Raw genomic sequence first — 21,937 nt, 5'->3', positions numbered from 1 at the left:
AGACAAAACTGTATTGTGAACGAGGGTGTTTATATAAACTGCTGCTGCTTTAAATGGTCTTTTAATGTTACCAGCTTTAAATCGCATCGACCTCGTCTCAAACAAGTCAATACTGGAGGACTTTTAGTTAGTGAGTAAAATGTCTAGTTTTTTTGTGTTTCCCACCTAAGCTTTTTGTGTAAATCACCCAGAACACACTATCATCTCGTGTCTGGTGTGTGTGTGTGTGTGTGTGCGGTTGATGCTAGTTCAGTGTGAGCTTTATGTCGTCCTTCATCACAGTCCTGAACTACACAGACAGCAGAGCATTAACACACTCTGAACACACACACACACACACACAAACACACACACACACACACACAGCAGGTTTGGTTCAATTTAAATCAACTAAAATCAAATACTTCCCTATATATAGTAAGAGAATAACAGTACATGTCTGAATTGATAGAATTCATCATTATTAAAAATTTAAAAATAGGCGTAAAGTCCCAGGATGACCCACTACTTCCTCTGAATATAATATATAATAGCAAATATATATTTCCTTCAGCTATTTTCATGTTTAATTTCGCCTGATAAAATGTATTGTATGAGATTCTGTCACTTTCACTGTTCATGCTGTTGCTATTGATCATATTTGATCTTTCATGTAATATCACAGATGTTAGAGCAGATGTTCAGATACCAGTGAAATATCACAATTCTCTATTACAGTTTTGATGCATACAGCAAAAACTGCCAGCCTAATTAATGTGAATTTAAAACATTATTAAAGAAAAGTAAGCAGTTATTAATCAAATTAGAACAAATAATCAAATTACAAATGGCACAAATAAATACAATAGAACAAAGATAGGCTAAAACTCAAATAAACAGTGTTTTTGGGGGTTTTCAGGTACAGAATCTGAATAATCAAATGTGAAATAACGCTGCATATTCATTACTGTATAAATTAAATATAAATGGATCTTTATAACATTACAAAAGTCCTTCAGTCAGGAACAGTCAGTGATTTCTTTTGTCTTTTGTTGTTTTATTAACATTAAAACACCATAAACCTGCTGTCCCTTTAAGACATAATAATACACAGATCCATTATACTGTTACACACGCGTTATACGTTTTATTTCTCAATTTTGTGTGAATTCGTCCTTTCAAGCGCAAACCGTGAAAGAGAATATGATTCAGTCTTCACACGCTGTCTTCGGGTGTTTGCGTTCATGAAACTTCTAGGCCTGCAAACGTCCTGTAATCATGTAGGGAACCTCTCGTTACACATAAATCACGTTACAGTTCATGTTTTACTTGCATATACGATTTAGTTTTAATCCAAATGACACGTGAATATGCATTTAGAGCAAATGATATGCAGAATAGAGAATTTTTCACATGTTTGCTTACATCATTTTCACCCTTCAACGATTCAGACTTACTTTAGATCATATTTTATGCGTGTTTGAAGCTGGCATGATGCATGTGTCTGCAATATGCCTCTAATATGAGCTCATGTTATCAGTGTAGCATCAGCCCGAGGCTATTAAACACACGGCAGATCTGTGCACTATAATATGACATCGTCTGTGTCACACACACACACACACACACACACACATCTGACAGCTGCTGATCTCACCTAGATCTCAATCATCACTGACTGAACAAACAGCCACAGTTTCAAGCGATCACACGCTAAAACCCAACCAAACAATTATATTAAAAGTGTGACAACTTGCCCCGGGCTGACTTACAGAGACTGGATTTACATTTGTATGTCAAGTATAAATCATTAGAATTAATAGATTTAAACTTTCAGTTGAATTACTGTAGAAACGTCTCCTAAAACAGCATGTGATCTGAACCTGAGGTCGTGTTTTCTGACGCCCCCTGGAGGATTCATAGGAATCTGCATCTACTTTACATTAATGTGTGATCATCTAAGATTACTGTACTCGCAGACAATCAGGTTGTTTCATGTTCTCATTTTAACATGTGAATGATGTGTGTTAGTGTTTCATCAACAGCTTGAGTTTGTGAGCACTAGTTGTTGTTGTCCAGATGGTGGCGCTGTTTAATTTCTAATAAACAGATGGAATGAAGCTCCTGTGTGAAAACAGTCACGCTGCTTTTGTTTCACTGTGTTTTCACTGTATTTCATGAGATGCAGGACCTCGTCTGCAATCAATCTGACTTTGCGTTTGGACCAGAACCAGATGTTTAGTCAGCGTTTGGAGGTCCAGCAACCGATGCATTATCATAATGAGACCATTAATCACGCCGGCCTTTGCCTGCTGCCTTCATTCTCATTATCAAAAGTGTTTTTAATGCCACCGATTGAGACGTTTGCCAGGGAGATGTATGTTAATTAGGATGCAACTTCTCCAGTAAGCTTTGTTTATTTTATTCCTGCTGTGTTTTGACCCATTAAACTCATTTCAGACCGATATAGCAGATATAGATGTTGTGCGTTCAGGTCGGATCAAACATTCATTCACTTATTACATATAGACACACAGCGCTGAATGTTCCTACACTGACATCGTGTTTTATTATAAAGCAAAACTACAGCAATCTGGAGCGAAAACGTTCTAAAAGAAAAGCTGCTTTATTGCATTGAGCTCACATAAAATCAGTAAAGACACATATTTTAGACATGCAAAACCAACATAGTTTTGCACTATGGGTTGTTCATTAAAGCTATGACTCAGGCTACGTCTACATTAATCCCAATACATTTGAAAATGGTGTTTTTGTTTAAAACGCTCTCCGTCCACACTAGCGTTTCCCGACGTTTCAGTGCGGATGAGAAACGTGTTGAAAACGCCTGATAACGCTAAATTCACCTTTACAGCGCATGCGTAAAACCTCACAAAAGCTCACTGAGACGGAGTTATCACGCAACTCTTCTGACAGGATAAAATATCTCCTCATTCACTGAAGCGTCCAGGTCACACTCACCCACCATTATATGTTTGGTCTAAAACGCTAAAACTGCTCTCATGTTTAGCAAATGAGAGTGTATTCTGTCATCTGTGCAGGACTGTGATATGAAGAGTGTGTGAAGTAACATATTTTAGCAACAGTGTGAAAGTGAACAGCTCATAACAGGCACAATACCAGTGTAAACTTGAACATCTATTGGTACAATATGCGTCATCGTTTTAGTACCTCAGTTTTGACAGTCCACACTACAATGCGAAAACACCGTTTTCAAAAAAGCCTCGTTTTCATTAACAAAAGCGCCGTCTCAGTGTGAACGGAAGGACAAAACGGAGAGAAAACGATGCGGTTTTAAACGAAAATGTATTAAACCCTATTCGGACGGCACTGGTGTGACATGGAGAGGTGGGGTACAGTGATAATTACCAGAGCTCGGTGGTTTTAGTCCCGTCCGAATGTGCATCTCAGTGATCATGTCGGACAATGTCAGTAAAGATTACGGCGACTTTTACCTTCAGTAAAAAGGTCGGGGAAAAATGACCTCAGGTGATGCTAATCCCGTGCGAATACACCTGCTGTAAATATGTGCGTAAATATTCCGGCATTTCCTGTTTAAAAGTAGTTTTTCAAGTATGGAGACGCTTGAAAAAGCATCAGTTGCGTTCTAGATGCTGGGACGAGTCTGTGGCAAAACTCAAGTGTTTCACACACACACACACACACACACACACACACACACACACACACACACACACACACACACACACACCATCAGATCAGAGAGAAGATCGAACGCACTTGTTAGAGGCACGAAACATCTTTTAGCATTAGGTGCCTATTACCAACACAATCCAATCTGAAGTTAGTTAATACATCGTTCGACCGGACATAACTGTTTAAAATATATAAGTAAAATATAGGTTATGTGTTTGCGCACATGATATCAGGAAGCAACGTAATACGCACATGACGACAGGAGTGACGGCGATGCGCTACTCTCCCACTTCTGCTAGTTTTACTGAGATCTCTTATCACATGCGAACTGCCCATTAATATTACAGACATCCTGTGGTAACATTACATCACTCCATCTACCCTTGTAAAGTTAATCCCGTCCGAATAGGGCTTTAGTGCGGACGTGGCCTGAGATGCCCCTTCATCATGAGGGTTGACGGGAGGATCTGGTGGTTAACTGTGTCAAAAGCAGGAGACAGATCCAGCATTTGGAAACTGCTCTTGCCAGTCAAATACCTCATGAAGAGGTCAGACATGACACTGAAGTGACTGATGATTATTTTAAAATATTAGCTAGATATTCCACATAAAGCACATGACAAGCCTCACCAAACACTGCAGAGAACCTCACCAGACGCCGGGCCAGATGGGCCTACACGTGACCGCTTTACAGGTTTAATGATTTCAGTAGCATGGCACGAAAGATCAACAGTACAAACAACAGGCCTGTGGTCCGAGAAACTTACATCACCAGTTTGAACATCAGAAATACATGAGCCATGAGATAAAACCAAACGTAAAAAGAAAGAAAGAAAGGATGGATGGATGGATGAAAGAAAGAAAAAAAGAAAGAAAGGATGGGTGGGTGGATGGAAGAAAGAAAGGATGGATGGGTGGATGGAAGAAAGAAAGGATGGATGGGTGGATGGAAGAAAGAAAGGATGGATGGATGGATGGATGAAAGAAAGGGATGGATGGATGGATGGATGAAAGAAAAAAAGAAAGAAAGGATGGATGGATGGATGAAAAAGAAAGTATGGATGAAAGAAAGAAAGGATGATGGATAAAAGAAAGAAAAAAGAAAGAAAGGATGGATGGGTGGATGAAAGAGAAAGAAAGGATGGGTGGATGGATGGAAGAAAGAAAGAAAGGTTGGATGGATGAAAGAAAGAAAGTATGGGTGAAAGAAAGAAAGGATGGATGGATGGATGGATGAAAGAAAGAAAGAAATTATGGGTGGATGAAAAAAAGAAAGAAAGGATGGATGGATGGAAGAAAAAAAAGAAAGGATGGATGGATGATAGAAAGAAAGGATGGATGGATGAAAGAAAGAAAGAAAAAAGAAAGAAATTAAGGGTGGATGAAAGAAAGAAAAAAGGATGGGTGGATGGAAGAAAGAAAGATCACCAGTTTGGACATCAGAAATAGATAAGCCATGAGATTAAGCCAAACCTAAAGTAAGGCCGTGTGTCTGTGTGTGTGTGTGCAGAAAACTCTCTGTTGCGGCCGGAGGACATCTGGATGCTGGACGGGGATGAAGCCATTACCCATGATCCTTTGTGTCGTCCCAGCAGACCCGATCACCTGGACTTCCTGAGAATCACACCACCTGAGGATGACATCATCGGAGACTCTCCATGCTATCCGAAGCTCGGACTAACAGTGAGTCGATCAGCGCTGACACAATTAACATGTAGATTTATATATGATGCTTATACAGTTAGAGGGTACTTATAGTCATATAAGTGAAAATATGAGCAGTGCACCTGTTTTTATCATTGATAATAATCATCAATGTTTCTTGAGCATCAAATCATCATATTAGAATGATTTGTGAAGGATCATGTGACACTGAAGACTGGAGTAATGATGCTGAAAATTCAGCCTTGATCACAGGAATAAATTACACTTTACTATATATTCACATAGAGAACAGATGATTTACATTACAATAATATTTCACTGTTTTTACTGTATTTTTGATCAAATAAACGCAGCTTTGGTGAGCAGAAGAGACTCTTTCAAAAACTTTTGGCCAGTTGTGGCCACTTTTTATAGGCCTACTTAAAAATAAATACACTGTTGGTAAGATACACTGATCTGTATAATGATGTTCTCTATATATATGAGTGGTAAGAATATTATTATTTATTCCGGCATCGGTGATGATGTCAGCCAACACTGCTTCCAGTGATCCAAAGATCCAGATCAGAGCCGCATATTATTTCCTTCAGTGTTCATAAACACTGTTCATATGGACCTGTGGACTAAAGCTTAAATAGAGTCAAACACACACAGGCTTTGTGTAAGAAGTCTTTCAGGTCCAGAGGTCATATTTCCCAACGCTGCGAGAACATGTTCATAACTGTAACGAGTCTCTCTCTTTGCTTCACTGTCCTCACACACACCAGCAGTGACTTCACTGACCTCACACACGCCGGCGGCGACTTCACTGTCCTCACACACACCACACACACACCGGCAGTGACTTCACTGTCCTCACACACACCAGCAGTGACTTCACTGACCTCACACACGCCGGCGGCGACTTCACTGTCCTCACACACACCACACACACACCGGCAGTGACTTCACTGTCCTCACACACACCAGCAGTGACTTCACTGTCCTCACACACGCCGGCAGCGACTTCACTGTCCTCACACACACACCACACACACACCGGCAGTGACTTCACTGTTCTCACACACACCAGCAGTGACTTCACTGTCCTCACACACGCCGGCGGCGACTTCACTGTCCTCGCACACACCACACACACACCGGCAGTGACTTCACTGTCCTCACACACACCAGCAGTGACTTCACTGTCCTCACACACACCAGCAGTGACTTCACTGTCCTCACACACACCAGCAGTGACTTCACTGTCCTCACACACGCCGGCAGCGACTTCACTGTCCTCACACACACCAGCAGTGACTTCACTGTCCTCACACACGCCGGCAGCGACTTCACTGTCCTCACACACACCACACACACACCGGCAGTGACTTCACTGTCCTCACACACACCAGCAGTGACTTCACTGTCCTCACACACGCCGGCGGCAGCTTCACTGTCCTCACACACACACCGGCAGTGACTTCACTGTCCTCACACACACCAGCAGTGACTTCACTGTCCTCACACACACCAGCAGTGACTTCACTGTCCTCACACACACCACACACACACCGGCAGTGACTTCACTGTCCTCACACACGCCGGCGGCGACTTCACTGTCCTCACACACGCCGGCGGCGACTTCACTGTCCTCACACACGCCGGCAGCGACTTCACTGTCCTCACACACACCACACACACACCGGCAGTGACTTCACTGTCCTCACACGCACCGGCAGGGACTTCACTGTCCTCACACACACCACACACACACCGGCAGTGACTTCACTGTCCTCACACGCACCGGCAGGGACTTCACTGTCCTCACACACGCCGGCGGTGACTTCACTGTCCTCACACACGCCGGCGGCGACTTCACTGTCCTCACACACGCCGGCGGCGACTTCACTGTCCTCACACACACACCACACACACACCGGCAGTGACTTCACTGTTCTCACACACACCAGCAGTGACTTCACTGTCCTCACACACGCCGGCGGCGACTTCACTGTCCTCGCACACACCACACACACACCGGCAGTGACTTCACTGTCCTCACACACACCAGCAGTGACTTCACTGTCCTCACACACACCAGCAGTGACTTCACTGTCCTCACACACACCAGCAGTGACTTCACTGTCCTCACACACGCCGGCAGCGACTTCACTGTCCTCACACACACCAGCAGTGACTTCACTGTCCTCACACACGCCGGCAGCGACTTCACTGTCCTCACACACACCACACACACACCGGCAGTGACTTCACTGTCCTCACACACACCAGCAGTGACTTCACTGTCCTCACACACGCCGGCGGCGACTTCACTGTCCTCACACACACCACACACACACCGGCAGTGACTTCACTGTCCTCACACACACCAGCAGTGACACACACCAGCAGTGACTTCACTGTCCTCACACACACCAGCAGTGACTTCACTGTCCTCACACACGCCGGCGGCAGCTTCACTGTCCTCACACACACACCGGCAGTGACTTCACTGTCCTCACACACACCAGCAGTGACTTCACTGTCCTCACACACACCAGCAGTGACTTCACTGTCCTCACACACACCACACACACACCGGCAGTGACTTCACTGTCCTCACACACGCCGGCGGCGACTTCACTGTCCTCACACACGCCGGCGGCGACTTCACTGTCCTCACACACGCCGGCAGCGACTTCACTGTCCTCACACACACCACACACACACCGGCAGTGACTTCACTGTCCTCACACGCACCGGCAGGGACTTCACTGTCCTCACACACACCACACACACACCGGCAGTGACTTCACTGTCCTCACACGCACCGGCAGGGACTTCACTGTCCTCACACACGCCGGCGGTGACTTCACTGTCCTCACACACGCCGGCGGCGACTTCACTGTCCTCACACACGCCGGCGGCGACTTCACTGTCCTCACACACACCGGCAGGGACTTCACTGTCCTCACACACGCCGGCAGGGACTTCACTGTCCTCACACACACCAGCAGTGACTTCACTGTCCTCACACACGCCGGTAGGGACTTAACTGTCCTCACACACGCCGGCGGCGACTTCACTGTCCTCACACACACCGGCAGGGACTTCACTGTCCTCACACACGACGGCAGGGACTTCACTGTCCTCACACACGCCGGCAGGGACTTCACTGTCCTCACACACGCCGGCGGCGACTTCACTGTCCTCACACACGCCGGCAGGGACTTCACTGTCTTCACACACACCAGCAGTGACTTCACTGTCCTCACACATGCCGGCAGGGACTTCACTGTCCTCACAAACGCCGGCGGCAACTTCACTGTCCTCACACACGCCGGCAGGGACTTCACTGTCCTCACACACACCAGCAGTGACTTCACTGTCCTCACACACGCCGGCAGGGACTTCACTGTCCTCACACACGCCGGCACAGGGACTTCACTGTCCTCACACACACCAGCAGTGACTTCACTGTCCTCACACACGCCGGCAGGGACTTCACTGTCCTCACACACACCGGCAGGGACTTCACTGTCCTCACACATGCCGGCGGTGACTTCACTGTCCTCACACACGCCGGCAGGGACTTCACTGTCCTCACACACGCCGGCGGCGACTTCACTGTCCTCACACACGCCGGCGGCGACTTCAATGTCCTCACACACGCCGGCAGGGACTTCACTGTCCTCACACACGCCGGCGGCGACTTCACTGTCCTCACACACGCCGGCAGTGACTTCACTGTCTTCACACACACCAGCAGTGACTTCACTGTCCTCACACACGCCGGCAGGGACTTCACTGTCCTCACACACGCCGGCAGGGACTTCACTGTCCTCACACACACCAGCAGTGACTTCACTGTCCTCACACACACCGGCGGCGACTTCACTGTCCTCACACACGCCGGCAGGGACTTCACTGTCCTCACACACACCAGCAGTGACTTCACTGTCCTCACACACGCCGGCAGGGACTTCACTGTCCTCACACACACCGGCAGGGACTTCACTGTCCTCACACACGCCGGCGGTGACTTCACTGTCCTCACACACACCGGCGGCGACTTCACTGTCCTCACACACGCCGGCAGCGACTTCACTGTCCTCACACACACCAGAAGTGACTTATAATTATTCCAGACAGCAGAATATAGACACGTGTGTGAAAATACCAGCATACCGACACACCCGTGACACACACACACTGATCTCAGAGCAGATTAGACGGGTGTGACACACACCACAATGAACCGCAAATGCCAGACGAAATGACTTGATGAAGGTGATGATTTAAGGCTTTGTCTCATCGCAGTCAACAATAGATCACGTGAACTTCCTGCTATAGGGTTAACTCAAACTCTGTTCGCTACATCTAGTTTGATTGTTCTGGATCAGGAGCTTTAGTTTGTTGTCGTGTTCCTTGTTTTTACGGCTCAAGAAACAGCAGTAATCGGCCTCTCTGTGTTCAGGTTCACTTGCATAAGAAGAGGCCCGGCCTGGTTATAATCCACCGCACTAATGTAGGCCACGACACATGCAGGAGTAATGCAGAGCGTGACCTCAGCACAGCTCAAAGATGAGAGCTGCGTGTCTGCATGGGTTCTTGAGGACGTTACAGGGTTAATAATTCTAATTAAGAGAGAGGAAGGTTTATGTTTTGAACTGTGGTTTTCAGCTGAGCTTCGACTCGTCCAGAGCGCTCGAGTCTCGGTGAGACGCAAGACTTATTCTCAACAAACAAGTTGTCTTGGTTTCTGGACAAAGACTGACCTGAAACACATTTATGAGAAACAAGAATTCCATGATTTTATCAGCTGTTGTCAGTTTATTTTTTTTTAATTAATTTTAATTTTAATTTTTTTACATTTTTTCCCTTTATTAGATGTTTTTGCCTATATTTGTAATATTATAATGAGAAATTATATTAGATGATTTTATCAGATGATCGGATTTAAAACAAATTTTTTAAAAACTTTTTTTGCCTTTATTTTATTTTTTAATAATACTATGATAAATTATATTAGATTATTTTTTTCAGCTGTAGTCAGATTTTTTTTTAATTACTTTTTTGCCTTTATTTTTCTTTCTTAGTATATTTTTGTTTGTATTATATATATATAGTATTAGTATATTAATGTTTTTACATTGTTATGTAAGTATTTATTATTTTATTCTAGTTATATGCATGCTATGTTTTTGTTTGTTACTTTTATTCAAGGTATGTGTTTATTTCTTATTTTTTTATATTATGTAAATTAGGTGTATGTTCTGATTATAGTCATTTTATTAGTTAATAAAAACCTCTTGTAATGCATTTATTAGTTGTTCCCTTCACAATTTTCTCAAATGGGGTTTCAAAAAAAGTTTCTACCAGGTTGAAATTATCATAGATGGACTTTTTTTTCTCTCTAACTAACTATAACCAGTCTCACACCAGTAGAAGTTGCACAGGACTCGTCACTGATTCTCTCTGCACTCTTGATTCAGTACTGAAGCGTGACAGGTCAGCGCTATAGCAACAGAGAGGCGTGGCCAATGACATCAGCAGAGCTGATTATAGCCAGTGTAGCTCCGCCCCCTTCACCTGACCTGCAGGAGATTAGAGCGAGGGAGAGAAAGGGGGAGGAGCCAGACACTGAATCTCTGCCTCACACTGACACAGGAGTGTGTGAGGAATCAGACACTCGCAGGTGAATTTCTTCGCATGTTTAGAGCTGAACAGAGAGAGAGGGAGTGGTTGAAGCTCAAGGTAATCAAACCTGCGTAACTCCTTCTCCCTCTCAAACTTTCTCCGGGGGAAAACACACGTTTGGATGCAGACACAGATCAGGAAGTGCCTTATTCTGGGAAAAGCCTGGACTTTGTATGCGCCAGCACAGTGAGTTTTCCTTCTTGCCTGGACTAAAACAACACTGAGAAACTTTAGACCCTCTGTTTTCTTTTTTCTCACTGGAGGATTGCACTGTGCTTGTGTGTTTGGATCACTGGATTCACTATAAATGCTGAACAGAACAACTTAAACGACTGCTGGCACAAATGTGAAGTGTTTCCAAATGCGACGGAGAGAAACCTGGGGATTTTCACGGACAAAAACCTTTTGTTTGAAACTAGAGCGCATGCAGGTTGAAGTAAAACTAGAGATGGAGTTTATCCCACATTAAAGGCCCTTTCACAACTTTAAAGATTACTATCTTAGCGTATACATTAATTATGTTTATTATAAGCAAGTGCTGTATCTACTTCTGCTTTAAATGCTCGAGCTCTTTAAACCAGGATGGATTATGATTGGCTCTCAATGTTTTGATCATTCATCAGCAGGGAAATATTGTTCCTTCAATATATTTAGATGATTTCTAAAACTTAATCACTATCGTGTTTGATGTGAACGGGCCTTTGTTTATGCAGTTATTGCGTTTCACTCCATCGGATTCAATGTAAGCAGGAGTATGGATCCAGCCAGTAGGTCTTCTTCAAGGTCAGATCAGTCATCGGCTGTGTTGACGTCCTTTCGAACTTTGCACGATGAAGATTCAAGTCCGAATGGTCATATTCCTTTAATCCCAAAATCTGGAGAGGAAAAGTTGCTGGGATGCCTTAATTCTCCTGTTCAGACTTCAGAAAGTTCTACAGGAACATCGTCGGATCCATTTCTCGTGCACGTAACCCGTGTGGAGACGTACATCGACGACGACGAGGATTCGAAGAGCGTCCAGGGAAGGTCATGTGACCCCGAGGAACGAGAGAAGAAACCCGAGAGCCTCGTGGAGAGATCGCTCCGAGACGCTTCGGTTCTGAACCGAACGGGAAAGCTCAACCGGTCTCTGGATCTTCCATCTCGCGTGTCGAGCGAATCCTGGAAAGAGTTGCGTTCGCTGAGCGTTCAGACGGTTCGAGGAGAATCACGGACTTGCGCGGACGTGAGCTGTTGGAGACGATCAGTGCCGTTTTGCACACAAGATGAGGACGTTTCTAGCGATGATCAACAAGAAGGGAATTCAGGAACGGATCCGGAATCACAAATTGATTCTCAAACTGGAGATTCTCAAACTGGAGATTTTGAAACCTCATTCTCAAGTCTTCAGATTGAGACAAAAGGCGTTTCGGGAACGTCCCCTTCGGACAACAAACTGGACGCCAAAACCGGGGATAAATACCAGATTCCCGCTTTGTTTAGCGGTTTACGTGTGCTAAAGAAAGGAGCGATCGGAGAGGAGAGGGAAACGGTGTCGGAAATCAAACAGCGCGACACAGACCGAGCGCTGCTCAACCTCAAACAGCACGTCAACAAAGCCAGAGTCGAACAGCTGAACGCCACCAATGTGACCAGAAAGAAAAACGAACCTCGAAATTTGTCTGAAATCACTAGTTTGCTCCAAAAAGGCCCCAGAGAGGACGCCGTAGACCCGACCTCGGGAAACGCTGGCAAACCGGCCACCGATTCCACGTACGATGCGTTAAAGTCCAAACTATTCAGCTCTAAACCGGCTAAGAAGGATCCGGGGGAGACGGTGCTGGATCTGGACGCGGTGAGGAAGAAGAAGAAGAGCGATAAAGAGTTGCTGAGGTCCATCTTCCAGAGACAGCTGAGCAGATCTCCAGTTGCTGACGTCAAGAGCCCTACCGAGGTCAAAGTATGTGGGGTTTATCACAGCGACCCTTCAGTTTCACTTCTTTAGAGACAAAGCCTCAACAAACAAGGCAAAAACATTTGGAAAATAATCATAAAACTCTCACATCTCTAAGATGAAGTCCTATTTATCTAATAGCAATCATTCATTAATTATTCGTTCTTTACGTCATGGTTTTTGTTAACATAGTCACTGAAATACATTCATTTCTAGCATCAGAATTATAATTTCATTATTATTATTTTTAAGTTTTATCTGATTTTTAAAGGTCCAAAAAAACATCTTTGCTACGCGTCAGTGAATTAAACAGATTTTTTTTTTACCAGCAATAAATATTGTAGTCTATGAATCTGCATTTTTGCTAACGGCACATTTTGTCCTTATGGAAATAGAATTATTTCGATTTTAACACTTAAGGTTAATTAGTTTTGAGCGACAGTTGAGCAGATCTCCAGTCTCTGACATCAAGAGCCCTGCCGAGGTCAAAGTGTGTGGGGTTTATCACAGCGATCCTTCAGTTTTAAAGTTCGCTTGTCTGTCATTACAGGGTGGAATATTGTCTTTAGTCAAAGTCTCGACACACAATACCAAAAATAATTGGAAAATAAACAAAAATATTACACAAAACCCACAAAACTCTATAATGTCCTATTTATCTAATAGCAATCATTCATTAATTATTCATTCTCTACTTCGTGATTTTGTCAACATAGTCACTGAAATGCATTCAGAATTATTTTATGAAGAATTCTATTATTATTATTATAATTTGTTTTTGTTTTATCTTACTTTTAAAGGCCAAAACAAACATGTTTGCTACACGTCTGAATTAAACTGAGTTTTTTATTTTTTCAGCAATAAATATAGTTTACAGTCTATGAATTTGTATTTTTGCTAACAGCACATTTTGTCCTTATGTAAATATAATTACTTAGATTTGAACAATTTATGTTAATCAGCCTCGTTAGTTAACACGAACTAACATTGAATGGTCTTGGTTTAATTATGGTTGATGTTAATTTGTAAAAAAAATTTAAATCAGAACGTTAATGCACTCATGAGTCAATGAATTTTTCACAGTATTTTATTAACTGCCGTTAACATTATGAATGCTACAACAATATATAACGCTCAGTTTAAGTTCATGCTAGCAAATACATTAGCTCGTGCTGACCAATGAGACTTCACTGTAAAGTGTTAGTCTTAACACTGGCCTTGGTGGCAAAGTAAAGTCTTATTCACTCACCAAAACCATTTTTCACTTGAGTTTGGTGAGTGTTAATCTCAGATTCTTTGGTTTGCTAGTTTTTAAAGTGCTTTATTCATTAATTTAACTTTAGTTAGTTATGAAAGACTAAATATTAATACTAAATAAAATAAAATTCCTGCTAACAGGGAACGTTCTGGCAAGCTTCTCTCAAAGTTATGATCAAACGCTCTTCATATAATGTCTATTCAAAGTCATTTGGTCTTTAATAATGTTCTCTAAACATCAGCACAAAAACATAATTCATACATCATTCATGGAATGTTTCAGTTGGATGTTCATCTAGCATTTATTAAATGTAACCGCTTGTTTCAGAACGTTCCCATAATGTTTGAGGAATGATGAAATGGAATGTTTAATGTTCTCATAACCAAGAAACTCGGCAGCCGAGTTTGCATATACAATTATACGTCAAAGTTACAACATACAAATAATATATAAAAATAAAGTATATAAACATAAAACATGCAACCGGTTAAAAACATTTACACACCATTAATTTACTCTGATTAAAATTTTTTATTGACTACGACACACCAAATCTTCAGCTTCATCAGTCTAGAGAAGATGGCATATTATTTTAATGCAGTGCATGATCTTTAACTTCCTCTGGGACTTCATGTCTGCGCTCTCTGTGTTTCTGCTCAGTCTGAGGTGACGTCTCCGTCGGACGGCGAGGACCGAACGCCTGGGCGTCTGCAGGCTGTCTGGCCTCCACCCAAAGAGGATGGAGAGGAGAAGGTGGGACTGCGCTACACAGAAGCAGGTGAAGAGGCCCTTTAGTAACATTTTCTTAAAAAGGTGCAGTGTGTGATATTTAGGAGGATCTGATGACAGAAATGCAGTATCATACACATAACTATGTTTTCAGTGGTGTATAAAGACCTTACATAATGAAGCGTTATGTGTTTATTAGCTTAGAATGAGGCGTTTCTCTCTACACACACCGCGGGTCCGCTTACATCCACATGTTTCTACGGTGGCCCTGAACGGTCAAACGCGTTTCGTCACTATGTTGTTCTTCGTGTAAAGAAGCTTCAGCGGATAAAACACTGACACAATGATGAACAAGTCACAATAATATTCCCAATTACATATGTGCTCTAAGAACGCTTTGATAATGTTCCCATTGAGTTATGAAAATGTTATTTCTGAATGCGCAAAACATCCGGTTTGTTCTTGTTATGAATATTAAGGAAACATTTCATTGTATCTTTCTTCAAACATTATGGGAACGTTACTTTTGAATGTTAACAAGTAGTAACATAAAAAAAATGACAAACATCCAACTGAAACATTTCAGAAAAAACACACTATGAACGATGTATAAATAATGTTTTTGTTCTAACGTTTAGAGAACATTATTAAAGACCAGATACTTTGAATGAACGTTCTATTAACGTTAATGGAAGAACGTTTGTTTATAACTTTGAGAGAACCTTGACAGAATATTAACGAGAGTTATAGAGCAAGTAAAGCTCATTGATGTTTTTTAGTTTTATATTTGTGACCCTGGACCACAGAACCAGTCACATGGGTCAACTCTTTTTAAATTGAGATTTATACATCATATAAAGCTGAATAAATAATCTGTCCACTGATGTGTGGTGTGTTAGGATAGGACAATATTTGTCTGAGACACAACTATTGAACATCTGGAATCTGAGGGAGCAAAAAAATGTAAACATTGAGAAAATCTCCTTTAAAGTTGTTCATTAATGTTCTCGATTGTGCTGCATTCACTCACACAAATACATGTTTTATATATTTACAGTAGGAAATTTACAAAATATCTTCATGGAACATGATCTTAACTGAATATCCTCATGATTTTTGGCATAAAAGAAAAATGGATAATTTTGACCCATTTAATGTATAGTTGGATATTGCCACAGATAAACCCGTGCGACTCGAGACTGGTGACGTGATCCGGGGTCACATTTGTCCTGCGTGATTGTGCGGCTCTGTTGTGTTTCGGTGTCATGTGATGCTCTTAATCAGATGTAAAGCAGCATCCCTCGTTTGACCACAGAACAGCTGAACGCAGGAACATGATTTATCAAATTACACAAAGCCGTTAATGGCTTCTGACTGGGAACACAAACCAGCCGTACTGGTTCCTCCAGCTCTGACCTTAAACCAGGGCAGCTCAACCTCCCTCAAAAGCCCACACACACACACACGCGCACGTGAGCTTCAGAGAACATATCAGTGCTCGTCTGAGCGTGTAAAACATGCAAGCATTGAATCATATTGAAGAAAAAAAAGGTTTTCCAGCACAAATATCTAAACACTCTTAAATCAAGAGACATTTACTGGAGGAGCAAAATTATATTAAGTCTCGTTTTCTGAAAAATGAAGTAAGTTTGTGCTTAAACCAACAGTGGTGTCATTGTTTTCACTTTGAATTAAGATTATCTTTCTGACCCCATTTGCGGATATTTCTTGTTTTCAGCAGAAACTCATTTTTGGTTCATTTTCAGAAAACAAGAAATCTTGAGTTACGAATGTTTGACCAAAGACAGAAATACTGAGGAAGAGCTTTTTCAGTCCACATCATATAACTTGCTCTGACTTGACTTGAATTTAAGTTTTATGAGCTCATGCGAATGTTAATAGTCAGAAAGAATCTATACGTTAGCATTGAGCTTTACTTGAATATGATGGAAAGATCAATGCTTTTAAACACGTTTCCCAAAGGAAAGAACAATCGTAATATCTCCTATAGCTTCTGACGCCTCTACCCAGCTTACAAGAATATGTTCTAACGTTCCCATTAAGTTATGAAAAAGTGTTTTAAACTTGTTTTTTCTTGTTATGTGAACGTTACGGAAACATTAATGGAGCCAAACGTTATGGGAATTATTATTTCGAATGTTCTCTGAAACAAGTAGTAACATTTAAAAAAAAAAAAGTTAGACGAATTAAAACATTTCAGAAGAAGTGACATTATTTTTGCCGTTTGTGTTTGTCAAGTCAGTTTTATTTCTACAGCGCTTTATACAGTACAGCTCGTTTCAAAGCAGGTAAACAACATAATCAATGATGCACTCTCTATCAGATAAGAGGCGAACTCAGCTTGTGCTGATCCAGTAGTGGCATTATTAAATCTGTGTGTGTGTGTGTGTGTTCCTCAGAGCACCAGGCCGCCCTCCTCCAGCTGAAGAGAGAGAGTAAAGAGGAGCTGGAGAAACTGCATGTAAGTGTGGAGAGACTGCAGTACTGACGGTAAACACTAGATGTCAGGAGAGATCTTCTCTTTAACAAACACCACCAGTGATCCTGCGGTTTCTGACTGACTAGGGTTATTATAGATGACCATAAAAACATAGTTTTTTATTTTTTTTACTTGAAATAAAATAAACTTTACATGAAAAATAATCAATTTTACACACAATATTTTTTGTAATTTTGGCTAAATTATATTATACAGTGATGAACTTTTTTTTAAACCACTTCAAATGTTGACTAAAGTTGTCCTAAGACAAGAACGGGTAATGTTCAAAATTCATGTATAACTTTGATGAAAGGTTGTGATCCACTTCAAATGTTGACTACTGTATATTACCTATCAAATATGATATATTCTAGATATCTGTAATATAATGAAATATATATATATATATATATATATTTTTTTTTAACATGAACAACATCAGTCAGAAATGAAGTTTTTAACAGTGATGTTTCAGTTTTTACCCTCACCACAGCTTAACCCCCCCCCTACCCCCCCATAAATAAGTACATCCATAAATAAAAAAATAAAGAAACTGCACAATATAAAAGAAAATGTCTAAAAACAGCACCGATAGGAAAGATCCTTTCACAAAGGAAAGATACCAATAAATAACAAATGCACAGATTAATAATAGGTTGAGTCATAGATTTATTTTTGTGTTGATTTTACAGACATAGAAAATTTTACAGAAAATGTTTTTTTTAATGATTAATATTTAAAAAAAACATAAATTTTTCATTATATTATATAATATATACAAACATAAAGAGATTAAATGAAATTAAGAATTATTTATTTTGTTATAATACAAATACAATACAATTAACTAATACAAATGACAAAACACAATATTATATCTATATCTATCTAACTATATATATATATATATATATATATATATATATATATATATATATATATATATAAAAATAAATTAAAAAAAATCCTGAAATAAAAAACAAACGTTTTTAACAAATATTTATTTTTAACCAAAATAACTAAAACTGAAATTAAAAAAACCCTATCTATGTGTATAAAAAAAACTAATACAACTTAAAAAACACACAATAAAATGACTAAAACTTTAACTAAAATTAAACTGAAAACAGAAAATATAAAGAAAAGCTGTAGTAGTATCTCAATAACACTATAATTATTTATATTAAATTATATATTTTTTTTCCTTTAGTGTATGAATCATTTATATTATAGACCAGGAACATGTATTAAGAAAACAGTAAATGCTTCATGTAACGTGTAACCAGATGCTGACTCTCTCAAACACACACACACACACACACACACACACACACACACACACACACACACACACACACACACACACACACACACTCACTCACAGCGCTCCGCTTCTCTCCTGTCAGTTCAGCACTAAATGCAGATTTACTTATAGCTCGACGCGCCAAGTTATGAGGACAGCTCCCAGCAGTCCATTTGCAGTCTGGACAATATGAGGTTTTATCATTTTTGAAAGTATATAAAACCAGGAGAGCCGATGTGGAAAATCAGTGACGTAGACGAACGACTGCTTTACGAGCTCAGCTCTCTCAGGATCAACACTTCTGCTCAGTTTCTGATCAAATAGATGCAGCTTTAGAAGCAAGAGAGAGTTACTGTATGTGTATATTATACAGTCAAGCCAACATGTATTCAGACTCCTTCAACATTTCTCACATTATCACAGTTTATTCGCTATAGTTTAGAAAATGGTAATAAATTTCATGTCTCACACATGAATTATGTTGAATATCTGTCAGCTGTTAAATTTAACTACACAATTAGATAATACCAGTTTAGCTCAACCAATCACCAAGCAATGCTTCATTGTGTTCAGTCTGTGTGTAAAAAGAGCATTAGCAATTAAAGAAAACACACTTCAGCAAAACATGATCAGCTCAAAGTGTCCCAATCATTTTTGCTCCTAAATGTCACTGGTAGTCTCTGAATGAAGAATTATTGGGTATAATATGTCACAGTTTACTTTATTTTGCTCTCCTCACTTAGTGAGAATAAATAAATGAAGTATAGAATAAAAGAATAGATGATATTGGATGTGAGGGCCGAATGAAGGAAAGCCTCGATGTTCTGACGGACTCCAGATGCTCCTGGCGGCTCCTCGTATGACATAAGATGATGTTTTACTGCTGAACGCGTCTCGATCTCCTCTGTAAAGCTGCGGTCGAGGCTGTCGCGCTCGCTCAGGGAAACCCTCCATCATCTCAGACTGAAGGAAGAGTTTAAATGCACTGATAGAGGCGCTCTGAGACCGGCAGCGGACTGACTGAAACCATTACAGATGATACGTGTGATTTGGTGTTGTTGAATAAATTCAGTGTTTCTTGTAAATAATAGACCAAACTTTCTAGATTTTTATTGTAAAAAAAATATAATATTGCTTAGCAATGCAGAACTAGTGGTTTTCATCTGTGCCGTTTCTAAGATCCTCTGATGTTCTGTTTATTGTCCATCCAAATTAACTCACCGGCCAATTTGGCTACAAATTTTTAAGTTGCCGGCCACTCAGAAATTCTACTAGCCCAAAAAAGAATAATAAAAAAGCAGACTAATATATATATATATATATCTCCTCTCTTCCTCTTTCATCCTCATCCTTTTCACCAAAAATGTATTTTAGATTGACAGATCAATACAGTACAAAGAACATCAAATAAATGTAGGATGTTTGAAAATAACAATATCTTTTCTGTTCACCAAATGCTTTTTAATCTTCACTATTGCTTCAATGCAATTGAGCAAGCGTGCCGTTATTTTATTGTGTAGTGACGTGTGTTCAAGTAAGCCAGATATGAGCAGATTCTTGTGCATTTTCTATTCTATACTATTCTATTTGTTTTTTCGCTTTGGATAAAAGCGTCTGCTAAATGATTAAATGTAAATGTAAATATATCATGATGGCTCACGAGTATTTGCACTAAATCTGTGCAGATTTGTCTTACACGAACTTCCCCAGCAAAGTGAGTAAATATAAGTAACGCCAAATTGGACATCGTTAGTCATTAATTTGACTAATAGTAATTCAGTATTTCACGTAAATAATAATTTACTAGATTTGTATATAAAAAAAATATTATATTGCTATTAAAACAGACTAATATATATATATATATATATATATATATTATAAAATTTGGATTTCATACATTAATTTCTTATTCAAACAAAATCCTGTCATCCAGCATCTCCTCTCTTCCTCTTTCATCCTTTTCACCAAAAATATGTCTGTGTTTAAGTGAGTAAATATAATAAGTAGTGCCAAATTTGCTCGTGATTTGACAGCGTTTCCCGCCACAGTTGATTTTTACCCGCATTTGGTGGGTTGGAGGGTGTTAATTTCAAACCCTGTTTGTGACTAATAACAATTGTCATTTTTGTATGCGTATGAATCCAGGCAGATTTCGAGCTGCGGCTCTTCCAGGTCCGAGGCGAACACGCGGAGGCCGTGTCCGGTCTGCAGTCGCTCATCGACAGGCTCCAGCGGGAACAGGCGTGTGTCTCCGGACGGGAGCGCCGCGAGCTTCATGAGGTGTGTGTGTCCACCGAAGACGACCTGCCGCCCAAAAGCTTCCGCAATGTGTGTGTCCAGACCGACCGAGAGACCTTCATCAAAACCCCCGAGGGTGACGACGCAAAACCACTGAACTCCAGCTCCAGCCTGCCTAAAAAACTCAACCTGGACTCCATTAGTGTGAGTTTAGGCGTGAGTCCAGGAGCTCCGCCTCCACCACCTCCTCTTCCAGGTAGCTCCGCCCCCTGTCCACCTCCTCCTCCACCTTTACCTGGGTTTGCACATGCCCCGCCCCCTCCTCCTCCCCTTCCAGGAGCACAAGCTCCGCCCCCTCCTCCTCCCCTTCCAGGAGCACAAGCTCCACCCCCTCCTCCTCCCCTTCCAGGAGCACAAGCTCCACCTCCACCGCCGCCCCTCCCTGGGGCTCCTCCCCCAGCTCCGCCCCCTCCTGGTCTCCCTGGAGCCCCGCCTCCTCCTCCTCCAATCCCGGGCTTCGGCCCGCCGCCTCCTCCGGCTCTCGGCTTTTCCGGATTCGGCCCGATGGTTGAGAAAGCGCCTCGTAAACCTGCGGTGGAACCGGCCTGCCCCATGAAACCGCTTTACTGGAACCGCATTCAGATTCAGGACAACAAGTAAGTCCTCTACACCAGACACAAGAAATATTTGACTTTCTTTCTTTCTTCTGTGAAACACAAGAGCAATATTTTGAAACGTGTTTTTTTTTGCAATACAATGAAAGTCAGTGTTTTCTAATGTTATTTGGTTTCTGACATTCTTCAAAATATCTGCAATTGTGAAAAAAATTCATTACAATTTGGAAATACCCCTGAGAAACTTTGCTTTCGCTCACAAAACCTTTGCGTTATTTTGCAAAACTGGCATTTCCTCAAGAAACGTTGTTTTCACTTGCATTCCCCTGAGAAACACAAAAGTTTTGCGAGCAAACGC

General features: G+C 41.3%; 1 protein-coding gene across 2 annotated transcripts in view; it reads left to right on the top strand.

The window, feature by feature from the left end:
• Window positions 1-21,937, top strand: part of LOC311280427 (formin) — a 75,291-nt gene that overhangs the window by 6,367 nt on the left and 46,987 nt on the right. Inside the window, exons 3-6 of one of the 2 annotated variants that reach the window (XM_084392583.1) lie at window positions 5,165-5,337; window positions 14,853-14,970; window positions 17,342-17,403; window positions 20,873-21,621. In XM_084392583.1, the coding sequence (XP_084248709.1) occupies window positions 5,165-5,337; window positions 14,853-14,970; window positions 17,342-17,403; window positions 20,873-21,621 (1,102 nt within the window). Of the gene's footprint in view, window positions 1-5,164; window positions 5,338-10,904; window positions 12,941-14,852; window positions 14,971-17,341; window positions 17,404-20,872; window positions 21,622-21,937 lie in introns of those variants that run through there. The other variant, XM_084392584.1, reaches the window with a different exon arrangement.

Source organism: Rutilus rutilus (genome assembly GCF_951802725.1).
Source record: "Rutilus rutilus genome assembly, chromosome: 21".
Lineage (NCBI taxonomy): Eukaryota > Metazoa > Chordata > Actinopteri > Cypriniformes > Leuciscidae > Rutilus > Rutilus rutilus.
This window is presented reverse-complemented; position numbering and strand designations above follow the sequence as displayed.